The sequence below is a fragment of the Lampris incognitus genome, chromosome 3, assembly GCF_029633865.1.
Source record: "Lampris incognitus isolate fLamInc1 chromosome 3, fLamInc1.hap2, whole genome shotgun sequence".
NCBI classification, from domain to species: domain Eukaryota; kingdom Metazoa; phylum Chordata; class Actinopteri; order Lampriformes; family Lampridae; genus Lampris; species Lampris incognitus.
In genome coordinates this window covers 77,215,060-77,229,744 of record NC_079213.1, presented here as the reverse complement: position 1 = coordinate 77,229,744, position 14,685 = coordinate 77,215,060, and the positions used below count along the sequence as shown (strand labels likewise).

At 42.0% G+C, this 14,685-nt stretch overlaps 1 protein-coding gene across 1 annotated transcript in view; it reads left to right on the top strand.

Annotated features, from left to right (window-relative positions):
- atp10a (ATPase phospholipid transporting 10A) overlaps window positions 1-13,822 on the top strand; it is a 41,381-nt gene extending 27,559 nt beyond the window's left edge. Inside the window, exons 14-21 of the mRNA XM_056276812.1 lie at window positions 328-682; window positions 4,898-4,974; window positions 6,353-6,478; window positions 10,512-10,712; window positions 11,142-11,222; window positions 11,370-11,474; window positions 12,782-12,969; window positions 13,141-13,822. Coding sequence (XP_056132787.1) covers window positions 328-682; window positions 4,898-4,974; window positions 6,353-6,478; window positions 10,512-10,712; window positions 11,142-11,222; window positions 11,370-11,474; window positions 12,782-12,969; window positions 13,141-13,822 — 1,815 coding nt within the window. The remainder of the gene's footprint in view (window positions 1-327; window positions 683-4,897; window positions 4,975-6,352; window positions 6,479-10,511; window positions 10,713-11,141; window positions 11,223-11,369; window positions 11,475-12,781; window positions 12,970-13,140) is intronic.
- The last annotated feature ends 863 nt before the right edge of the window (window positions 13,823-14,685 follow it).

The following is a 14,685-nucleotide window of genomic DNA, read 5'->3' as shown; positions in this document are numbered from 1 at the left end:
GTTATAATAGAACACAAGCTATTTTCTGTACAATTGCTACCTATTTCGATGATAACCATTATCATATGAATAAACTGGTTTTGTATTATTTTTGACTACGCAGTAATGCGTGCTATAGCTGCGTTTCTTTGACAACTTTCCTTTCACGGGGATTTTTCAGTAAATAGTTAGGTGTACTAAGGAATTTGAGTTGTCATTGGATAACTAAGATTCAGTGCGAACCTGTTGGTGTGCCTGGTTGCCAGATGGTGAGTGGGTAGAACAGTTTCATATCAAGCAAGTGTTCTCATACTAAACTCCAACCCATTTTATGCCCCTCTGAATCAGGAGGCATGTGCATTGCTGCTGGAGGAGAGTTTACACTACATCCAAGCCAAATTCCTCTGCGGCTCTGCGGACCAGGCTGCCAAGGCCTTCCACAGTGATTTTGCGGCCTTTGAGATCTACACTTCCTCATCTCCCAACTCCTCTACCCACACGGCTTCCTTCATGGTACACCGGCTGGGCTTGGTGATTGATGGGAGGACCTTGGCGTATGCCCTGGATAAAAGCCTGGAGGATAAGTTTCTAGCTGTCGCTCGGAGCTGCCGGTCAGTGCTTTGCTGCCGCTCCACACCGCTGCAGAAGAGCATGGTGGTCAAACTGGTGCGAAACAAGTTGAAGGTCATGACTCTGGCGATAGGTATGTAGAAGGTCAAGAGCAATCAAAGCACAACCACTTACAGTATGTCTAATAGTTCACAGTTGGCACAGTGTCATAGTGATAAAGAGAGTGCCCTTACTCATACATCGTCTAAACTTTTCTTTAAAGGGAAAATTCACAGATTTTCAAACTTATCTCTGCCTATCTATGACAGGGATAGCACATGAAAAACACCTGCAGTTTTTCCTGATCATTTCTACTATATCAACGTATCGTGACATCATTTGGCGGCCGGAAAAATGACAGCCTAGCAGGGTTTCTAATACAAAAATCTCCTCTAAACATACTGTTAAAAAAGCATCCTCGTTCTCTCGACTAAGCTACGTTCCTGATGGTGGAAATGACATCCCACAACACTAGCACAGATAATTTTATGGATGGCGATACAGAAGCTTGCATGCAGCAATGCATTTAGGTACGTGTAGGCGTTGTGGGAAAGACAGTGCGAGCAGGTTGATTTCTCTGTCAGTATAGTAGTACACAGTAATGACTATTGCTTCAAATTGACTACTTTACTCATCATTACTGATTATACATACACAAAACCATCTGTGAAACTCACCTATAAGCAAGACATCAAACTCCTCGCTTACTCATTTAGTTGTTCTGGTAGTAGTTCAACTCATTAGAATTAAAACGTAGTTGCTGCCATATTTTGCCGTTCAGATTGGGGTTTTTTTTTCATTCTTATGGCTTTCTGCTTCATTTTATTGGATCTCTGGCATTATAATTCTCTCATATGTTAATAAAGTATGACAAATAATAAAAGTTTTGCCCAACAAATACATTGCAAGTAACTGTAAAAAAAGCAAATTGTTGTCTTGCTTGAGTTGTCTAAAAGTTTTTATACATGTAAGAAATCAGTAATTTGTCAGTGATGGGTCAATCATGGTATGGGGCTGGTATGGAATACTAGTATTATGAGGGATCTCTGCAGTTTACTTTGGCTGAGCAAGAGCTTCTCAAAACCAGCGGTTGTGGGGAGATAGATGAGGTCTTAACAGGTGGTCTGCCTCAAAGCCCCAAGTCCCCAATCTGAGCACTCGCTCACAAAATTCCTTCCCAAACAGAAGTCTATCTCTGAAACACGTTGGCTGTGTGATTTAGATTGTGAATAATGAAGAGAATGCTGTCTAAAACATTACCTTAATGTTAAAAAGTTTATCACATTCCGGTCACGGCAACATGAACACCATAAAATAAATATACCACTCTTTTGCTCTGCACCTCACCTTGTCTTTTCTAGCTGCAACAGAAAAAGCAACAGATGCTGGCATTTTTTATGGATTACCAGAATTATGGTTAAGCAGGTCCATACGCCACATCCGGTCCCCATGATATCCTGCTGCCATATTATTTCTCATCTTAATGTGCAGTAGTATAAGCCACTGCATCTGAGGCATTTGATTTTGATCACAAATCAAACCGTTACAAAGCTTTATTTAGACATTTTTCTTTTTTACTGTCTTCAAGATGTATAGATTTTTCAAAGTAAAGATTATATATTATATAATGAATTTTTATGGTCTTTATCAACAAAATAGCAATTCAAAAACTTTAATTTTAGGGTAAGATCGGCCTATGTTTTATAATCGTAGATTTCGGATTAATGAAGCCATGTTACACAGCTTCATTGGGCCGACTTCATTCAGTAAGCTTTACACGAGGAAGGTAAAGTGACTTATGACTTGTCTTTTCACTGTTTACCATTTATTTGTTACTATTTCATGCCGGAGGGTCCCATTTTTGCCTGCCAAGCACTTCTCTGTCATTGCTGTGTTAGCAGTAAGGTGGAATTGCTTAGTGGAGAGAGATAGGGAGCTAACATTTCTCATCCTTCCACTCCTGGGATAGTCTTGATAAACTTGCCTTTTAATACTTATCAGGGTAATCGGATGATCGGGACTCACCACCTCCACTACCTTGTCTCATTCAGATTCACCATTTTTTAAGCATATGACACCAGACTTACAAAGTTGGCCGATATCGCCTTACACACCACTAACAAAAGTAGAACCTGTTACAATTCTGTAAGGGTTTTCTCCTCACATAATGAAATATGGTGGTGCAGTGGTTAGTGCGGTCGCCTCACAGCAAAAATGTCCTGGGTTTGAGCCCTGGGGTAGTCCAACCTTGGAGGTCGTCCCAGGTCATCCTCTGTGTGGAATTTGCACGTTTTCCCCGTGTCTGTGCGGGTTTCCTCCGGGTGCTCCGGTTTCCTCCCACAGTCCAAAGACATGTACTAGGTCAGGTGAATCGGCCGTACTAAATTGTCCCTAGGTGTGAATGTGTGTGTCGGCCCTGTGATGGCCTGGCGGCCTGTCCAGTGTGTGTCCCCGCCTGCTGCCCAGTGACTGCTGGAATAAGCTCCAGCTTCCCCGCGACCCTGAGAGCAGGAGAAGCGTTTGGATAATGGATGGATGGATAATGAAATACTTGTAAGCATGCTACAAAAGGGTTAAGTAGTTACAACGCAACATTTCGCCAATATTAAGTTCTGTTAATATAAAACAGTTTGAAAGCAAATGTTTACTAAAGATGCTGTAGATATGCCTTACTTTGTTAGCTGCAGAAAAAAAGACACTGATTATAAAATGTGTTGGCTCCAATTGGTCTCACTTGACACATTTTGTTTTACTTGGACAAAAATGGCAACAACGGCTCAGGACTGATGCCATGAGTAGGCATAATTATGTCATTTTGATTTCGATTTTGAGATACTTTGTTGATCCCCGTAGGGAAATTACACTCTGCATTTAACCCATCCTAGCTGTGTAGCTAGGAGCAGTGGGCAGCCGCCGTACAGCACCCAGGGACCAACTCCAGTTCGTCTTGCCCTGCCTCGGTCAGGAGCACAGACAGGAGTATTAACCCTAACATGCATGTCTTCTTTTTTTTTAATGTCTTAATTTCTGATATTGTGTTCACTGATATAATAGAGAAGTGATGTCAGTATTGATTTATGAAAGCTTGAGTCCTAGCAGGAAAATGTGACTATACTGTGGCACAATTAGTAGGCCAATGGATAGACAACCCAGCTGAATTAAATTTGCATTCTCTTGATTAAAACACCGTTTTTTCTGAAAAGTTGTTTCTTTAAAATAAAAAATAATATATTTTGCTAATGCTTCTGACAGTGGGATATACTAGATAAAGCTTGTTTGGGAAGATTTTCAAGTTTCTAGTAATGTTTTTACCAGTCAAAGATTAACCACCACCCAATGCAAGCTGACCTCTGCTAAAAGCCCCAACACCACCTAGCACAAATATTCAGAGAGCATTGCCATTGTAATATTCTTCACTGCTAGGGCAATAAAACCCTTGCTGCCTACCAACACTTCATCTCCTACTTCATGGCCTGTTATGACAAAACCCATCAAGCTCTCAAAGTGGAGCAAAAACAGAAAAAAAGATAAAACACCGAACAGTCACCTCACCAAGTCTGTTCGTGTTTACAGCTCAACAGCTGGAAGATAGACAGCTGAACTGGTAGAGGGCATGCAGTCTCTAGAATAACAATAGACGATCAATCTCACTTTTAACCATTGATAATAATCTGTGGCTGCTGACAGAGCTCCACCAATATATAAAAACTAAAAACCTTATCAGCCAAATCCTTCCACCTCCTCTTGCCTGTAATATGGCATTATCAAACTAGTCATACTCTTTACCCATATGCTGCTTTAACAGCATGGATGTGGAGAATTCATTAGCTACTGAAACAAACTTCTTTTTTTTCCTATATCACCTTAACAACATCAAGGATTATTATCACACACATGGTCAGTAGAAACTAACCTCGTGTCCTTGACCGTCAGCAGAAACTTCATATTACTCCCCCTATTTTGTCATGCTGGATCTGCAACAGTATGACACAATAAGGGAAATGGAGGCTTATCATTATAAAAACTCGCTGTCTGTCACTCATTAAAATTCTCCCACTGATAATTTAATGCTCCTTGTACGCTGATGCCCTGTTGACACACTCTGATGCTCATTTCTGCTTAAATATTAATTCATTATGTGAGGTTTTGTGCAATGTGAGAAATTTATGGTGGATATCATTTCCTTTTGACATATGTTTTACATTAGTCTCTATCCTTTCAAAGACAATAAAGATCTCTCTCTCTCTCTCTCTCTCTCTCTCTCTCTCTCTCTCCTCTATTTGTGTCTGCCTTGCCACATTAATCTCAGGTGATGGCGCTAATGATGTCAGCATGATCCAGGTGGCTGACGTGGGTGTGGGGATCTCAGGACAGGAAGGCATGCAGGTAAGGAGAAATATGGACAGGGAAGTCCAGGAATGGGAGGAATGATAGGGTGACTGATGAACAGAGTGACACCGAGAGAGCAGGAGTGGATGAGGCTTTGGGGTGATTTAGAGGGGACTATAATAGATATAGAAAAGACTGTGTGAGTGGCTGCGGGTTGAAAGACTCTTAAGAGGTTAAGAAAAGTGAAACGGGCTGGAAGAACATATATAGGGAGATACTGCATAAGAAGAGAATGCTGCATGCTTCTATGATAAACAGATGCTCGCATGCTTTTTTATAGTTACCAAAACTGTGAACTGTGACAGATCTGTAAACCATTTTATATCCAACATAGTCTGCCTCTATACTTATTAATATGCACCTTCAAATAGGATTGCCTTTATATTGCTGAGTCAAGCTAGGTTGGGGCTCCTGCTTTTGCTAGTGTCCCACTGGAAAGGAGTATGTTCATGTCAAGGCTTCACTCCATCAGAGGTACTTTCTCCTCTTCATTCCTGTTCAAAGGTCACAGCCAATGTCAGAGTTACAGTATCAGCCTTAGCAATGACATCAGGAAGGGGTGTGTTGACCCTCCCCCATGCACTTGCCATATTCCAGAAAGGTGATTGTGCATAGCAATGATGGAGCCTTCCAATTAACTTCCAGGGAAGGCTTTCCGGGCGAGCCACAGCGTAGCACATCTGTTAAAGACTCAATATCCTGTCCTTAACTGGTCCGCAAGATTAATCATTGTTAATAAAATGTGGTCCTAATGAGACGGCAGTCACTCCTTAGGATCCCATAGTGTGCTGAGATACACATTTCTGTGCTCTGGCCTACGCACACGCTGCATTATGATTAACAGCCCTTTCTTCTATCGGGCACTTGCTCCCCACGTAGTCATTTAAGCTCTGTTATCAGAGCACAGCAGAAACTAGATTACTTTAAAATGAGGCATCTGCTGTTATTTTTCTTGTTGACAGTTAAGGTTGACAGTTGAGATACTTCATAAATGGTTACTGTTAACATTAGAAATGTTAGTTACAGAATAAGTAGGCTTTTGAGAGGCATCTGTCTTGTATTCTGCAACATGAGTATGACAATTTTCTGCCGCTGCAGCAATGAATCCCAAAAAGTGGACAACCCATTTAAGGGTTATTGCTTTGGAGAGATTATACCCACTAAAGATTCATTAAAAAGAGGAATATAAATGCACCAGAGCCTGCCATTTTGAATGGTTATGCCCTAATCAGTGTGTGTGTGTGTGTGTGTGTGTGTGTGTGTGTGTGTGTGTGTGTGTGTGTGTGTGTGTGTATGTGTGTGTGTTTAACCTGCAAAAGATAGAGAGATAGAGCAGAGAGATTTATTATTGGGTCTTTCTCCTTCTCTCCTCCAGGCAGTGATGGCGAGTGACTTTGCTCTTCCACGATTTCAGTACCTACAGAAGCTTCTGCTGGTCCATGGCCACTGGTGCTACTCTCGACTGGCTAACATGATTCTGTACTTCTTTTACAAGAATGCTGTAAGCTTCTTTCACCACGTATATTGATTTTTGAGGTTCAACTGGCCCAAATAAACCAAATTAATTGGTGTATTTACAGTATATTGCCTGTGTGGACATGGAATCATCCTTCAATTATAATGATTTATGCTGTAATTACAGTGAAATTGCATTCTGTCACAGATATACATGGGCCATCCAGCTACTTGTAACAGCTTAATCACTAGTGATGCTAACAGTCTACCTTCATGTCTGTTGGTTGTTTTTGTTACTGGTTTTAACAAAGTTAGGTTAACAGTTGTTGTTTGTGGTATATTTACAGTTAGTTATTAGCTGTTAGCTTCACAAATCACGTTGATGAAAGAGAAGACAAGTATGTAGAAAATAGTTAATTATTGGCTAGGGCATGCTAATTTACTCAGTATCACGCTTTTTTGGGCTCTTAGTCGTGAAAATTAATCTATTGAATTGTGTCACGGAACACCATCATCTGAGTTATTTCATGCTGCACAGAACAAAATTTAAACCCATGCATTTGAAATGGGAGCATTTCTCAGACATGTTTAATGCTGGACTGAATGACATTTAAACTAATGCATTTCAATTGGGGGATTTTCTTCAACTTTAGGACGGGGGGGCTACATTAAAATCTAGACGTTTCTGAACAAAAAATACATTTCACATCAACATTTCTACATATAGCCAATGTTGGTGGAGCCTCCGTCCACTTCAAGTTTCTGTCTGCTGTCAGTGGAAAATGCAATATATGTATATATTTATACACACACACACACACACACACACAGTATATATGTATTTTTTTTTGGGGGGGGGGGTTTCCGCCCCTTTTACTCCCCAATTGTATCCAGCCAATTACCCCACTCTTCCAAGCCATCCCGGTCACTGCTCCACCCGCTCTGCTGATCCGGGGAGGGCTGCAGACTACCAAATGCCTCCTCCGATACATGTGGAGTCGCCAGCCACTTCTTTTCACCGGACAATGAGGAGTTTCGCCAGGGGGACATAGCGCGTGGGAGGATCACGCTATTCCCCCCAGTTCCCCTGAACGACCAGAGGAGGCGCTAGTGCAGCAACCAGGACACATACCCACATCCGGCTTCCCAACCGCAGACACAGCCGATTGTGTCTGTGGGGACACCTGCCCAAGCCGGAGGTAACACGGGGATTCGAACCACCGATCCCCGTGTTGGTAGGCAACGGAATAAACCACTACGCTGCCCGGATACCCAAAATGCCATATTTTAAGATAGTTTCAGCATTAAAAACCATTTTGATAACATTTCTAGTGAGAAATTTGCATTTTATTGTCATAATCTTCATTCAATGAATGTATATGATATTCAGTTTGATAGTTATTACAAAGGTATTTTCAGGTCTCGCCAGAAAATTGTTAGAACGCAAAGTTTCCGAACGTTTCTGATGTTGATGAACACAACCCTAAAACGCATTTCTACAATACTTGCTAAAATATCCTAAATATATCAACGTTTGTATTCTTTTTTCAAATAAGCCACCTAAATACAGTGTAATTTATGTTTCAGCTGCAGTAAATATTTAATATATGCAAGATCTTTCTTTTCAGATCTAACCCTAACCCAATCAATTCAGGCCCCATACCTGTCTTAATGCCCTGGATGGTCAGCAGGATTGTAATATGTAAATGTGACTTATTTAATCAAAATTGTTTTGTTTGTTTGTCTGTGTAGTCACCTTTACATATTGCAATCCTGCTGACCATCCAGGGCGTTAATACAGGTATGGGGCCTGAATTGCCTGGGTTAGGGTTAGGTCTGAAAATAAAGATCTTGGCTTTCATCAGGAAAATAAGCTTCAGAGTAGGCCAAAATTACTAGTTTGGTTTGCAGAAACATAAAATGCCAAATTTTATTCTGGCGACTAGGTTGCCCCCCCCCCCTTCTAAAGTTGAACACATGGGAGGCTGCCGGACCGGACAGCATACCGGGTCGGGTCCTCTGGGAATGTGTCGACCAGCTGGCTGAGGTCTTCACAACTATTTTTACCCTCTCACTGTCCCAATCCATAGTCCTGGCATGCTTTAAGACCACCTCTATCATTCCTGTCTCCAAGAAACCAACATCCACATGTCTGAATGACTACCAACCCATAGCACTCACCCCCATTGCCATGAAGTGCTTTGAGAGACTGGTTCTGGCTCACATCAAAAATATTATCTCCCCCACATTTGACCCACATCAATTCGCCTACCGAACTGGGCAATGGCACTGAGGATGCCATTGCCCTGCACTTTGCTCTGACCCACCTTGAACTTAACAACACATACATCCGGATGCTGTTTATAGATTATAGCTCTGCCTTCAACACTATCATCCCCGCCAAACTAACCACCACACTCCTCTCCCTTGGCCTTAACCCCTCCCTCTGTAACTGGACCCTGGACTTCCTGACCAACAGACCTCAGTCTGTTAGGTTAGGTGACCACACCTCCTCCACCCTGACCCTCAGCACAGGTGCCCCTCAAGGCTGTGTTCTGAGCCCCCTCCTTTTCTCCCTCTTTACCCATCACTGCCTGCCAACTCACCCTTCAAATGTTATAGTTAAGTTTGCAGATGACACCACAGTCATTGGCTGTATCACCAACAATGACAAGATGGCCTGCAGGGATGAGATTCAGCACCTCACATCATGGTGTACTACCAACAATCTTGTCCTCAATATGCAGAAGATGAAGGAGCTGAATGTGGACTTCAGGAGGTCTAGAAGCTGCAGCCACTCCCCCATACACATCAATGGGGTGGAAGTGGAGCATGTTTCCAGCTTTAAATGGAGTCCACATCAGCGAGGAACTTTCCTGGACATTAAACACCCAGGCCTTTGTGAAAAAGGCTCAACAACGCTTGCATTTCCTGCGGAGGCTGAGGAGCGCCCATCTATCCCCCAAAATTCTCACCAACTTCTACCACTGCACCATAGAGAGCATCCTGACCAGCTGCATCTCAGTGTGGTACGGCAACTGCACCTCGGTAGACCAGAAAGCTCTGCAGCGGGTCGTCATATCACCGGTACCCAGCTCCCAGCCAAAAAAGACATTTATCAAAAACGTTGCCTTCAAAGGGGTCTCAGCATTGGCAGAGATCTCACCCACCCCAACCATGGACTGTTCTCCCCCCTGCACCCTGGGAGGCGCTCATACTACCAGGCTCAAAAACAGCTTCTTTCCACAAGCTGTTGCCCACCTGAACCTGGCCACCCACTGAATGTCTGTAGATATTTTTAAATATTTTGTACTCTTGCTCTTTTTTAACTTACTTTTAGCTTTTGGTCTTCATGTGTGTATATGTTATACTGTGTTTGTCTGTATCTGTCTTGCACTGTTTGGTGAAGCCACAGTCCTCATTTCATTTTTAACATGTGCCTGCACATTGTTTTTAATGACAATAAATTGAATTGAATTGAAAAGCTCCCAATTGAAATGCATTGGTTTAAATGTTGTTGAGTCCAGCACGAAAAAAAGTCTTGAGAAATGCTCCCATTTAAAATCTCTACTACTACTACTACTTTTGGCTGCTCCCGTTAGGGGTCGCTACAGTGGATCATCCTTTTCCATCTCTTCCTGTCCTCTGCATCTTCCTCTGTCATGCCAGCCACCTGCGTGTCCTCCCTCACCACATCCATAAACCTCCTCTTTGGCCTTCCTCGTTCCCTCTTCCCTGTCAGCTCCATATTCAGCATTCTTCTCCCAATATTCCCCATTCCCCCATGCTCCCATTTAAAATGTATGGTTTTAAAATTCGTTCTGGTTAGCACGTAATAAGTCGGACAATTGTGTTCCAAGACACGATTCAATAGCTTAATTTTTGTGACTATGAGCACGAAAAGCATGATACAAGGTTGGCTTACAATGACACAAAATAGGCAAGTGATTTAAATGGAATCCATGAATGGGGAATCAGTAGCCCACTAGCACTTGTTTAAGTTATTGTTTATTTCCATGTTTCACCCTACTTCCTGGAATGTATGCATAAAAAAGTGATATTGTTTTTTGTTCCCACAGATGTTTGTAGCCCTTATCTTCTGGTATCAGTTCTACTGTGGATTCTCAGGTTCAGCCATGATTGACCAATGGTATCTTATCTTCTTCAACCTGATGTTTTCTGCCTTCCCACAACTCATCACTGGCACACTGGACAAAGATGTGTCAGCAGAGACTCTCCAGCAACTACCTCAACTCTACATGAATGGGCAGAACTCAGAGGTTCAGACCACAATCGGGCTATTTTTGTCCCCCCCCCCCCCGATCAATTTGTTTGCATGCCAGTGTGTTCCATATATTGTGATGACACGTAACGTGTGTGTGTGTGTGTGTGGGGGGGGGGATTGGGGCGGGGGGGGGGGTTGTGTGTTTGTTTTGTCCTATTGTATATTCATCAACAATTGTGTACACAGTATATCAACACAGTAGATCAGCAAGCCACAAAAGAATGTTGAATCAGTTAAAGTACAGTTCTAGTTTTGTAAAATCCAATTGTTTTATTCATGTTACTACATTATGGGGGGGGGCAATTAAAAAAGCACCTTTACCTTTTTTGTTATTCTGATTCTCAGTTTGCCTCAGAGGGAGACAACTAAATCCAAGTGACTGTAGATATATGTACATGTCTGATAAACACTGTCTACCTTGCAGGAATACAAGCCATATATGTTCTGGATGAATATGATCGATGCCTTCTACCAAAGCCTGGTCTGTTTCTTCATTCCTTACTTTGTGAGTATATTTTGAATTTCTTTGGGTTTTTAATTAAGATGGAAATTTTTTCTGTTGCCCTGACTTAGCCAGTGATATTTCTGTATTCTGCCATTCTCTCTCCCCCTCCCATCATTTCCCTGTCTTTTACCCTCCCATTCTTACCAGGCCTATGCTGACTCTGATGTGGATATGTTTACATGGGGAACTCCCATTACTACCATAGCCTTGTTCACCATACTGGTACACTTGGGCATTGAAACCAAAACCTGGGTAAGAAACTTCTTTTACGTTACATCAGAATCAGAATCATGTTTATTGGCCATGTAAGTTTGCACATACATGGAATTTGACTCCGGATTCATGGCGCTCTCAGTGTACTTAACATAGAATAACAACACTACAACACAACAATATATAATATAATTATGTATATTATATATAACAATTTACAACATGATAGACTAACTTTAAATGAAGCTGTATTTAAAATCGGTTGATCAGAAATCCATTGAGCAAGCTCAAGTTGGATGAAGTTAGTCCAACAAAAAGTTTGTTAGCTAGCTACATTTTTCTACTAGGATTTTGTGAAAATGAATTCATTGTTTTTCAGAGGTATGGGCACCAGTAGTAAAGTAGCAGTATTATACCTCCAAGATTAAAAAGGTTCCTCCTCTCAAAGAGCTGCTTTCCTCCACTCAAATCAGCATTTTGGCTTTGCAAGTGTAGCCATGAGGAGGCTGAAACGCCCGTGGATACTTATGCATTAACTCTGGCTGATTAGATTGAACTAGAAGGCACTGCAGCATCAGGGACTATATATCAGCCTGGCAGTTAGTCTGTCTCCATCCAAGCCTTCTGCAAACTGTATCCACCACATTATGGCACACCACCATTTGACATAGCCATGGGGAAACTGATACCTGTTTATACCTTTTGCTTTGCCTAAATTTGAATCTCAGGTACCCGTGTGTGATTCTCATAAATGGCACAGCAGTCTCGGTCATGAGAATTTATGACCCTGCAATAGAGCAGTCATTTCCATTATGCTGAGCCTGTAAATTTTAGTCTGAAAACTTTTGTGCATGAAAAATGTCCTTATCATTAACTGGACATGATGGCCTCTAGTGCATGGAAGCCTGAATACAAAGTGAACAGCACTGACCAAAATTAAATATTTCCAAATGTTTAGCTGGCAGGTACTTCATTCTCTGGCTGCTCAGGAAAATACTGCACACATTGGTATATAGCTGTGAAAGTAAGTGAAGGGTATTTGAGGTGAAACCAGCCAGCACTTTTTCTCGTCCCCACACTGTGTGTGCTTGGAGACCATAATTAATTATGTGCTTTAGTTTTCAGGTATAAGTGTGTGTGTGTGTGTGTGTGTGTGTGTGTGTGTGTGTGTGTGTGTGTGTGTGTGTGTGTGTGTGTGTGTGTGTGTGTGTGTGTGTGTGTGTGTGTGTGTGTGTGTGTGTGTGTGTGTGTGGTGTTTCAAGGGGAATAATGCTATAGTGAGTCACTGAGTCAGATGTCTTTCACCCAGTCGATCCCATTTTTTCACTTATCCCAATTTGCTCTAGACCTGGATAAACTGGGTTTCTATTACCTTCAGCATAGCCTTGTTCTTCACGGTGGCTCTGTGTTATAATGGCTCCTGTCCAACCTGCTACTCCCCCTCCAACCCTTACTGGACCATGCAAAGGCTGCTTCAAGATCCCATGTTCTACCTGCTCTGTGGCATCACCCCTGTCACATCAATTTTGCCCAGGTACACTAAAAGGTTGTGTTGTGGATGTGAAAATACGCACAAGCCCGTTGTCATGAGTTATATCTGTTATTGATACCAGATGCCTTTTATGTTTATCCTGAGTGTCTGGTATTTGTAATCATAGTAGTGCTGACTGTGTATCTTGAAGTCTGGCTTTACTTTATCTTTCAGATACTTCTACAGGGCGTGTCAAGGCATCCTGTTCCCCAGCTCTGTCCAAGTTGGAAGGCAGTTGGATAAACTCCCTGGCGAAACTCGCAGGAACATCCTTAGCCTGAGCAGGATCAAGGTGGGGTCACAGCTTGGCCTTAAGCCTTCTTTCCTGTCCTTCATCAAGCCTGCCCCAAAAGGTTGCAGTCAAAGAGGCCAACAGAGCTTTACCAACTCTAAGACACCACAGGGTTGTCAGGGGTCAGCCTTACGAGTGGATGATGCCAGCAATCCCCATTGCAAGGGCCAGAGGAGTCCACCGGTGTTCAGAGACAGTGAAAATGGCCCCCCAGATCCCTACACTTTAACTTCTACAGAAACAGACACTCTTCCTTACACCAAAGAAGCTCCTCAGCTCATGCAGGAGTCCCAACCAACTCCCACCAAGGACTCTGAATGTCTTGATAAGGCTTTCGATCCATCAGATCTGAGCCTGTCCCGCTGGGTCACCTCTACCCCAGTCCTCACACAAAAGGATAGTGTACAACTGACATTGCCCCCTACTGGGGGGTCCCAGTGTGTCACCTACACGAGGAACCCAGAGTTGAAATCGAGGCATGATCACACCGATCACCCCACACTGAGGACAGAAGAGCAGGTTGTAAACCGTTCCAAAGAGCACTCGCTCCAAACTATCTTATGATGAGTTATAGTCATAAGTATGTTATTCAAACTCAAATTTGCACGTTAATTTTTACAGAATTTTATTGTATTTTTCAAGAGGATTGTTTAATTGTTTTATAAAGTTATAAATAGGTACTTGCTGTTATATTTTAGATAAAGCTATAGTGAAATTTTTTGGGGATTTGGGAGATTGAAGAACTGGAATATCTCCTCATTTTTCAAACTCTGGAAGTTTTTATTTTGGAAAAATGTCTCTTAGTACTTGATCAGGACTTTTATTTAAGAGCAAGCAGACCAGAGACATTCCATTACTGGGTCATTCAGCAGTATTCTTCTGAAATGGTTCCCTACTCATTCCTTCAGCTGCGCCTGTAAATCCATATATCTGTATCAAGTGACACTATGGCCTTGAATGGGTGTTCATGAGCCTATGGAGAGAAGATTTGTGTTTTTTTTTTCATCCCTTTGTTATATATGTCAGAATTCCCATGTTCATAATTGAAGAGATTTATCTTAACTTGAATCTTTTTCAACAGGGATAAGCACAGAGTAGCATTGCCTCAGACAATATTTCATCCTCATTGCTGGATCTTTAAATAAGGCTCAGTTTCAAAAGTAGATTGTTAATGAGCCTGTTAATAGCTCTTCTGCCATTCAATGCATTCCTGTGAATACCCCTATAAGCTGTAGAATTTGAGATATAAATATGTATTAAGAATGAAGTTGAAGTCCTCATTGGAATCTATGTATCAGAAATATCCAAGATATGTCAATTTAAGAAAATTGGAGTACTAGAGCACAAAGTGAAGTATTGCTCCCCTCGCTGTCTTTTTTCCTTGTGAAGTCGTGTTTCCCACCTCATTGTTCAATCTTTGATCTTTG